The 11,000-nt window shown below is 33.9% G+C and overlaps 1 protein-coding gene across 1 annotated transcript; it reads left to right on the forward strand.

Annotated features, from left to right (window-relative positions):
* Positions 1–5,614: 5,614 nt before the first annotated feature.
* On the forward strand, positions 5,615–8,807 carry LOC119253982 (cohesin subunit SA-1-like; the record flags this gene model as incomplete). Its single annotated transcript, XM_037521201.1, has 4 exons — positions 5,615–5,706; positions 5,804–5,893; positions 6,032–6,192; positions 8,720–8,807. Coding segments are annotated over 4 exons (431 nt in total), but the record flags the coding sequence as incomplete, so codon positions are not given.
* Between the last annotated feature and the right edge of the window lie 2,193 nt (positions 8,808–11,000).

Here is an 11,000-nt window from a genome sequence, read left to right on the forward strand (position 1 = left end):
ATCTGTTAACCATCTTAAATATTTGAAAATTTTACTGATACATGTATCCTAAAAGCATGGCATTTTTGTAAGTGGAAACCTGCTATGGTGCTTCATCTTTTTACTGTTGTGTCTACTATATACTCAGGGTCAAAAAGACTCTTTTTTTTCCCATGCTCATATAGCACCTGTACTGGCATCTATTCTAGTACTTCAAGAATTTTCACATTCGTATCTCTTGAAAGTACAGGAAAGCTCTAAAGGCAAGCTGCCTAGTTCCATTTAACAACTGTGTAATCTGTGGATAATTGTTTATTTTTGTTGTGCCATAATTTTCTTGTCTGTAATACGGGGCTAGTATTGCAAATGCATCTTGGTATTAAAGATGAAATGAGATAATCACAGATGTAAAATCTGGCTTTGTTGGTGTGAAGAGATAGGCAGTTTTTCTCTGCAGAAAAAAAAAGTTAAAAGTATAAAGCTGGAAAATTTGTCCAAAAAAAAAAAAAAAAAAAAAAAAACCTATCAGCCCTCTAGAAAATCACAAAGGTAACAGATTGAGAAGCATTTTTCCTTAAAAACATTGCTAAAACTTCATGTAAAAACCGCAGGAATATTTGGCCGCCTTGTGTGGAATTCCAGTACACACATAATCACAAGCTTGATTGGTGAGGTCTGTAGTCTTCCATAGTGGTAAACCAGCAGCTTTTCTGTCAAAGAGTAGACTCAACATGGGACAGGTGTCAGAAGTCAACAACTTTGTCAACTAGAGAGAGCAAAATGGTAGAAATAAACAAGTTAAAATATCACAGCTGTGATATTTGGTGGTTATGATCCCTGCTAGTGAGAAAAAAGTGGGACCAGCTAAGATTCTAACTAGAAAATCCTCGAAATGAGAAAAGTGTAAAAGAACTAGACAAGTTCTCTATACATTCCTCACTGACTGGGAAAAAGAAGCAAACCCTATGGAAAAGTAAAAGTTAAGCCAGCCTGACTGACCTCTGAATATACTCTTTAACCCACAAACAGATGAGGTCTCAGAGGGGGAGACACAGGCTAAGTCAAATATTAAAAGTCAAAGACAAAAATTCTGAAAACAAAAAGAAAACTTATGTAGAGGGCAACAGCAATAGAATTGGCAGTTGGCTTCTAGTTGCTGAATGACAACAAAATGGCCAAGGAAGAATTATATATCCAGAAAATTAGCTGTCAAGTATGAAGGTGAAATAAAAGCAATCCCTGATAAACAAAAATTAAGGTACATGTTGCTAGAAGGCCTATCTTATAGGAAATACTAAGAGAAGTCCTTCAAGCTATAAAGAATAATACCAGATGGGACGTCAAATCCACAGGAAGGAATGAAGCGTAGCAGAAATGGTAAATATGTGGTGAAATATAAAAGGCTGTGTATATTATATACATATTTTCTTAAGTTATTTATAGAGGCATGTGATTATTTAATGCAGTTAATAGCATTAAGATTATGACAGATATATATGAGAACAATAACACAAACAAGGATAAAGGAAATGTAACTTGTTGGTGCAAAAGTGCAACCACCCATACTAAAAGAGGAAAATAAAGACAAAGAAATTCTAATACTACACCAAAGAATGTTTAACCCAAAAAAAAGCTGTAAAAAAGGGGCAAGGAAACAAAAAAAATGAGACATAACTGCTAGCAAAATGTCTGGCATGAAATCACTCATACCAAAATTACACTAAATATGAATATAGGAAAGACTCCACAGAGTAGAAAACTTATTAGAAAACTAGACTGGGTATGAAATATTACTAAAAAAATATTGTTTGGTTTTGTCAGCAAAGGTAAATTTTATTATTTTTAAGTCTTCCTCTGTTAGAGACTTAAATATTTATGGGTAAAATTATGTACCAATAATTTGTATTAAAATGCTGTAGAAAAAATACTTCTGTTTCTGATGAATTACTGATCGTATGAGTATTTTTGAAATTTATCAAAATAAAACTTTTAAAAATATATCTTATCCTTCCTGTGACTGAGATTCCTCAGGCTTGTTTGTCCTTTTGATGGGTCTTCTGAGCGCTTTTTTGCTTTTTTTAAGAGCAAAATGCTTCAGATTCATTTTCTACCTTACTCTTTATATTAGCTGTCTATTGCTAAGTAGAAATTTACTTCAAACTTACAGGCTTAAAACAATAAGCCTTCATTATTTCACAGTTTTGTGAGTCAGTAACTTGGATGTGACTTACCTTCTTTGGGTGTAGGGTCTTTCACAAGGTTACAGTTAAGATGTTAGCCAGAGCTTAAGCATCTGAAGGTTTGATTGTTAATTTAATACTTCCATAATGGTTTACTCACATGGCTGGCATTTTAGTTTTGACTATTGGTAGGAAGCCTTAGATCCTCACCATGTGGACTTCTGAGTAGGACCATTTGAGTGTTGTCGTGCTATGACAGCCAGCCTCCCCCAGAGTCAATGATCAAAGAGAGAGTAGAACAGAATTAATGATCTAAAAGAGGGTAAGGCAGGCACTTCTGTGTTTTTTATGACGTAGACTGAAAAATCATACATCATCATTTCCACAATATCATACTGCTTACACAGCAACAGCCTTACTCATTGTGGAAAGAGACTATAAAGAATTACCGTATGGAGACAGGGGTCATTGGGAGGTCTTGTGCTAAGAGTATTCACTGTCAATTGCTTATCATTTTTCCTAGATATTTTTAGTAGATGAAGGTAAATATATCTATTTTACTGTATATATATGAAAATCATATTTGTATTGATATTTAAATTAGCTTAATAGTATTTTCCCCTCTGATATTTTACCCTTTTTTGGGGGAGGGGGAATATGTAACATCCACATAGTTAAAATTCAAATCCATATGAAAGTATATATTTAGAGAAGTCTTACATATTTCCTTATAAGACCCCATTCCTACCAGTAGCCATTTTTATTTGTTTCTGACTTATCCTTCCAATACTTGATTTTGCAAATAAAGGTAAATGCATACATATACAAAAAGATGTCTTATTCGACATCCTCCTCCCTCTTAATTTCTTATAAAAGAAAAAAAACTTTAAAAAACTTTAAGGCCCCCTCTCCCCTCACTGTGGTGTAGTGGTTGAGTGCAGGGTTGCAAAGCTACCCACAGCCTCTCCAGCGCTGGTTCAATCCCCGGCCAGCCACTGAGCAAGGGTCCCACATGGCACGCAGACCTCTCCTGCAGCCCGCTGCTCCCCTTAGCAGTGTACTTCGTCACTCTGCCTGTTCTCTCCGCTCTGGCTCTGGTGAATTCTCTCACCCTCCTGCACTTCTGACTCTACCAGTGCTTGTATAAATAAGTAAATAAATAAATAAATCTACATCTGAAAAAAAACAAAAAAACTTTAGGGCCTCCCTGATGGCGCAAGGGGTTAAGCACAGCATTGTGAAGCTGTCCGCAGTCTCTGCAGCACAAGTTCGATCCCTGGCGAGCAGGGAGTTACCCACATGGCACAGCAGACCTCTCCTGCCTCGCCCACTGCTCCCCTCAGCAGTGTATTTCAGTCAGTATGCCTGTTTTGTTTCCCACTCTGACTCTGGTGAATCCTCTCACACCCCCCCACACCTCTTGCTTGTACCCCAGTTCTTGTATGCATAATCTTTAAAAAAAAAAGATAAAAGGTTCAAACTTCATACAGTGTTCTGCAACTTACACTTTCTTCTAAAAATATATCCTGGATATCATCCTAGTATAATTTGAAGATCTTCATTTTCTTTGACTACATAGTTTACATTATGTGGATATTGTGAGAGTCTTATGAGAGTCTTGGATTATTGCCAGTCTTTTGCTGTTTGAAATCATGTGAATAAATTTGTGTCATTTCATATTTGTACCAGATGTGTTGGTGGGATAGATTTATAAAAGTGGAATCATTAGGGCCTCCCGGTAGCGCAGTGGTTGAGCGCTGGATTGCAAAGCTACCTGCAGCCTCCGCAGCACCGTTTGATCCCTGGCTGCTCCCCGGGCACCGGAGGAGGGTCCCACATGGCGGGCAGACCACTCTTGCCGCCCGCTGCTCCCCTCAGCAGTGTTCTTCGGTCCTTCTACCTGCTCTGCTCCCCGCTCTGGCTCTGGTGAATTCTCTCACCCTCCCGCGATTCTGACTGTACCCAGTGCTTGTATAAATAATAAATATATCTTTTAAAAAAAAAAGTGGAATCATTAGGACAAAGGAAAAATACGTACACAATTTTGTTAGATATTGGCAAATTCCCCCATTCATAGGTATTAATGACATTTTTGACATTTTATCAGAGGTATTCCAAGGGTTAAATGAAATAAAAGAGAGAGTGTCCAACATATTGATCATTTATCAAAGATAGCTATTTCCCTAAAATCAATATTTTTAGGCCTTTCTCAAATTAATTTCAAGTCTTAATATCCTTAGTACATTCCTAAGCTTATAGTCCATTTTATATTTAGTCCCTTTGTTGCTTTTTGTGTCATCTAAACACAATGCTTTGTAAATTTTTCCAAAGTGATATATATGTCTATGAGATTTGTCACTTACTCTCAGACATTGGAGCTCACATTTATAAGTTAAGATATATAATGGAATGTTTCTGTTCTATAAAACCATTCAATATTATGAAGGTACATTCCTCTAAGATAATAACAAAATGCATAATACTTTGGAGAAATGGTTAATTAAGCTTGAACTTTAATAGTTCATTTTTGGAACCTATGGTTTAACTAGTTGAATATAGGCTAAGGCAATGAGCATTATCAGTTTGAATTTATCCCATGACCACAGGCCAGCACCCTGTCTTGATTATTGCCTTAACAGATTTATAATCTTAGTCAGAAGGAGAATCAAATATAAAGCAGTCCAGAGAAATTGTTAGTAATGCTTTAAAAAGTATGCAACAATTCATTAACTACTGATTTTTTTTAAGTAACTTTCTGGAGTATTTATAGAAGTATGTGCTAAACATAGAAGAGATCAGTGTTAACATTGAGATTAAAACTCTAGAAAACATCTCCATTGATTCCTTATTTTTATATTCATAACTCGTATAGAAATGTTTTTATTTACTCTACACCAATAGTAATTTATCTAAAGTTTAGTGATTCTGAAGTAGCTATTTAAGGATATAGTGTATTTTAACTAAAAGTTTGTATAGAACTGGATGTATTTAGGGCCTCCCCTGGTGGTGCAGCCGTTGAACATGGGGCTGAGAGGCTGCCCGCTGCCCGCAGCCTCTGCAGCACTGGTTGGATCCCCGGCCACCGGCGGGGGTCCCACATGGTACCACAGACCTCTCCTGCCACCCACTGCTCCCCTCAGCAGTGTATTTTGTCAGTCTGCCTGTTCTGTTCCCCGCTCTGGCACTGGTGAATTCTCTCACCCTCTGTGCTTCTGACTGTACCCAGTGCGTGTGTGTGTGTGTGTGTGTGTGTGTGTGTGTGTGTGTGTAAATAAATAAATAAATCTTTTTTAGAAAATAAAAAAAAAACTGGATATTTTACTTTAGTAGTTTGTTAATAAGCTCCCCTTAAAATTCAGTTACCTTATCTGCTAACTTATAATTTTGTGTAATGGTTTAGAATTACAAATTTTACAAGACAGTCTTGTTCTTTGTCCATTTAAATTTGTTTCTAGGTGCTAACTGCCAAAGAAAGGAAAACTCAATTGATGATAGAAACAAATTGACTGAACATTTTATCATCACACTTCCTATGTTGCTATCAAAGGTACAATTTCATTTACATTTTTTGTGATAATGCCACTGAAATTGCTTATTGCATTGCAGTATTAGTTACCTCTCTTTGTCTTTGCTTCTCCTTCTAGTATTCTGCAGATGCAGAGAAAGTAGCAAACTTGCTACAAATCCCACAATATTTTGATCTAGAAATTTATAGCACAGGTAGAATGGAAAAGGTAAGACACTCATAATGTTCTGCTGTTATAATAATCCAGTTATTAACTGGATTATTCTGTTTTCATGTAATTATATAAGCTTTTTTTTTAATTTAACAATTGAGTTACTGAATTATTAATCTATTTTTTCCCCTTCAGCATCTGGATGCTTTATTAAAACAAATTAAGTTTGTTGTGGAGAAACATGTAGAATCAGATGTTTTAGAAGCCTGCAGTAAAACCTATAGCATCTTATGCAGTGAAGAATATACCATCCAGAACAGAGTTGACATAGCTCGAAGTCAGCTGATGATGAGTTTGTAGATCGATTCAATCATTCTGTGGAAGACCTACTACAAGAGGTTTGTTGTGAAGTTAATGTGTGCATATACTTTTGCATGATTATTCAAGGTAGCTACATTTGTAAATCATTTCCATTTTAAAATAAAAACTATTACAATTCTTCACCCCTTTCAAGTTAGTGTTATCATTGTTGCTCACCTTGTAAAGAATGACCTTTGTTATATTTTTTTAAGTCAGTTTCATAATAGCTAAGTTTTTCTCTTTTAAGAAAAATCTTTTAATGTCTAGATTTTCTTACCATTTTCTATGAATGGGATCTGATTTGCATTTTTATATTACTGAATTATGATGTGCTAATTAATGTAACTTAAAAATTAAGTGTGCTTATTATAAGGGATGCCTGCTTACCAGTAGTGTTCCCAAAATAACAGCAAGTATATCCAGCTGTTATTTTTGTAAGTATTTCTGTGATTCCTACCTTTTATACTCTCCCTGCAACCTATATATGGCAGTCTGGAACCCCCACAGCTTTCTATATTCTGAAGACCAGAGTGTTAGAATTTTCTTTTTAATCCATGTACCTGACTTTTTTCCCTACATAAACTTCAGTTTAATGTATTTAAACTTCTAATTTTTTCAAGCATTTTTTATTTTTCATTGTGATTTCAAAGCTAAAGAATTGACAATCAGTAAAATTCTTTGAAATAACCATTAAAATCTTTAAAGTATATAACATTCATTCAACAGTTTTTAAGGGATTTAATATTACTGAATTATTATGTTGTGCAGTGAATGTGACATAACTTTGTATACTTTAGGAAGCATTACTTCGAAAACTATACACAGTCACATTTATATGACATTGTTTAAAATGTAAAAAATGGTTGTCCTTGGGTGTTGGGATTATGGACATGAAGGGTGGGGGTTTTTTATTTACCTACAGTGAATATTTACTATTTATATTTTTTTAATGGAGTTTTTCTTTAGGCTGTCTGTGTTAATACATTTTGAGAATGAGAAAGTTATAATAATGACTTGATGTCTACCTTTTTATCAATAGGGAGAAGAAGCTGATGATGATGACATTTATAATGTTCTTTCTACGTTAAAGCGGTTAACCTCTTTTCACAAGTATGTTTTTTTATTTAATGTAGATTAAGTGAATAACATGTTAACCAACATAAAACAGATTGTAATGTTTAACATCCATACATCAATAGGAAATTTAGAGAAGTGTTCAGATGGTGTGGTGTTTAGTATTTTACTTAAATTTTTGAACATAAATTAAGGGTTTTTATTATAAATTGATACTTAAGGATTAAGGTTGATAATTCAGTTTCAGGAACATACACAATAAAAGTTTAAGTTCATCCGTTATATCAAGTTAGATGAACTTATTTTATAACCTAGAATTTTATAGAAATCTTACTGAATAAAAAATGAGATGGGGAAAGCCATGGAGTTATTTGTATGAGCTCTTTTTCCTGAATTGTTCTTGTTTGTAATTTTCTTACTTACTATGTAGACCACCCAGTTGAATTTGAATAAGGGAAAAAAAGGCTCAGATCAGTGAAACAAGTATCATTTTCAGTGTAATTCTCATGTTCTTTATAATTAGGCATGCTTTTCCATAAAAAAGAAAATAAAGAACTTTGTTGTCAAAAGAACATCTTAGTATACCCCTTACTTTAATGAATTTTTCAGAGATCATAAACAAATATATTTGTTTGGAATTACATGGAGAAACAAACTGACCTTAAAATAAAGTTTTGATATTTGAAAATAAAATTCAGTGACCTGCATCAAAACAATTTCAAAAAGCACTTTGATTTGAAAATAAAAGTTGATTGCCAGTGATCTAGTTTTCAGTAGTAAACTCATGATAATTTAAAATACCAGCCTTGAAATTAATTGCAAATAATAAATAAATGTCAGTATTTTCTCATTCAGAAGTCCTCAGCCCATGTAAATAACTAAAGTTTTTGAGGTTTACCATTTTTCTGTTTTCCTGATTTTGTCTATCTCCATCTTGTGAATACAGAGTAGACATGTATTTACACTTTGAAATTGTGAATGGATTTGTTTAAATATATTTTAAAATGTAGTGGGGGGGGGGAGTTGACTTACTAGGATATTTTATAATGGATTTAATTTGAAAATGAATCAGTAGAACAATTACACCACTTATGGAATATGAGCTTGGGTTAACCATGTGGCAGTAGCCTTCACTTGAACACTATTGCTCATCTCTTAATGATTTCTGGATTCTTTTAATGATTGCATACTCTGTCATGCTTCCTTTCCTTTATATCTTTTACTTTGCCCCTTCCCTTTCTCCCTCCTTCCTTATTTCTAAATTGGAGCACTTAAAACATTTCCTCTATGTTTCTTTTTTCAAGTTTTCAAGAAAATTAAGTTATTTTTCCACACACTGAAACTGAACACAAATTTAAGTTAAATGTACTTTAATGATTTTATTTAAGAAGTTAAATAATTTTTTTAATAAGTTAAATAAAATTAATGTATTTTTGGACTTTTTTTTAGTGCTCATGATCTCACAAAATGGGATCTGTTTGGTAATTGCTATAGATTATTGAAGACTGGAATTGAACATGGAGCTATGCCAGAACAGGTAGGTTTTGTTGATATACCTTCTATGTCATTTTTGAAAGCTACACTTTTCTGAGATCACGTAAGATTATCAAAAACCTTTCATAGAATGTAGTTGATAATATTTTAATGCAGTTGACTCCTTTGAGAATTACTGTCATGGTGATTAGATTGTGGTTTTTTTTTTTTTGGTGGGAACCTCGCCAGCAGCCTGGGAATGAACCGGCGCTGCAGAGGCTGCGGGCAGCCTCACAGCCCAGCGCTCAACCGCTGTGCCACCCGGGGAGGCCCCATCGTGATTAGATTTTATTGAGAGGTGTATTTTGTCTTCAGATTGGAACAGAAAATAATAGAGTAGTATGACTATAATCTATCTAAAATTTTTAATATAAGGTAAACATTATTACTCCTTTAGGGAAATACCATTAGTTATAATAGTAGCAATTTCAAAATTTGATTGGTGGAATGTAATGAAAATTTCTGATCATGGCTGTATTCCAGGCACTGTTCTAGCTATAATAATAATAAACTTTAGGTATGACTTAATTTTTGCAGAACCATAATTAAATAAGCTTGAGGGCCTTTAGCAGATCTTAGAATTCTGCACTCACCTGTAAATTGGAGTGAACTGGGCAAGAATTCAACCAACTTTCTCTAGCCTAGAAGAGCACTTAGTATAGTTCCTTAATATTCAACTTCATTCTATAAACTGCAATCATCTGTTGTTAAGAAATGAAAAGTTATTTTGTACACATCAGGCACTCATGTAGACTAAAATAACAGCCCTGTCGTCATGCATAGTTGGGTATTCAAGGATAATCTCACTAATATTCATATTACCATTTGGTAATATGAAATGCTTATAGGATAATTCATTACACTAAAGCAGTAAGAATTTCAGCAATACAAAAATTATAATTTCATATTAAAAGTTAATCATAGAAAAGTGCTTTATATTTGTTTATGATTAATTCTTCTAAGATGCCTGACAGTGTGTTTTTGATCCCCACTTGATGTAACTTCCTCTCTTAATAACAAATGTCACTTATTATGTTAGGTGGTCTTAGGATAGTTTGTGAAAAGAGGCTAAATATTGACCCTGTTGTTTTTCTTCATTGATTGTTGACTCTCAGCTTCCATCCGTCCTTCATTCTAGCTTTTCAATAACCTAGGTAAAAATTCACTGATATCTTTGAGGTATGGCTTCAAAGTTGAAAGGGAGTGATAGAACTAAAATATTTCCCTTCTTGGTTTCCTGTTTTCCCTCTAACACATCTCATCTGAGGGTTATAAGTGGCTGAATTTACTTTTTTAATTCACTACACCATATTTTCTTATAATGGACGTGTATTTTTTACGTTATTTTTTTGTTATTTTTTTTCAGACACAGTCTTTTGGTTTCTGTTATTTTCACTGCATGTGTGTTATTTACCCTATTTTAATTTCTTTGAATAAGGGACATATGTATGTGACATTTACTGGGACTTCATTAAATTCTTGGGCTCATATCTTAAATTTCAATCATGTTTTGTGAAGTTTGAATGCAGCACTATGAGGTTGTAATGTCATGTTAGCAAATTAAAAATTATTTAGCCAGCTCTTTGAAACATCTCTTTATATACCCCAGTATTAGAATTCCAAAAACCAAATCAGCAATTCCCTTTGATCATGCCAATCTCGTTTTTTAAATTTCAACTCTATATTTCAGTTAGAATCATGAGAGAAAAATTATTTTAGAATAAGGATATCAAAGAACTGCCAAATTGCTCACTATTGTTAACCCTCAGTTTGTTTAGCATTTTGAAATGATCTTAAAATTTGCTAGCTATTTGGGGAACGGTATTATCCATATCCTTGACTATTTTCTGTAGTAAACTGGTTCAACTCAGTTCTTCAATTAAATGAATTTTTCCTCCTTCCCCACACCCTTTCAGTGATCCATCTTTCCTCATGCTGGTACTGTTTTACTATTATAACTTTCAAATATAAAGCCCTATTTGGCTTTTATTATGTTGAGATATGTCCTTTTATCCCAAATTGGGTTTTTACCCCCCCCACACAGATGTCTAACTTTTAATTAAATGCTTTCTTGGCATCTATTGATATATCATATGGTGCTTATCTTTCTTTGTTGATGTAGTGAATTAAGTTGACTGACTTGCATATTGAATCACCCTGTATCCCTGGAATAAATCCCACTCGATCATAGTGTATA

The sequence above is a fragment of the Talpa occidentalis genome, unplaced genomic scaffold (genome assembly GCF_014898055.3).
Source record: "Talpa occidentalis isolate TD23 unplaced genomic scaffold, MPIMG_talOcc4v2.1 talOcc4.2560, whole genome shotgun sequence".
Taxonomy (NCBI): Eukaryota; Metazoa; Chordata; class Mammalia; order Eulipotyphla; family Talpidae; genus Talpa; species Talpa occidentalis.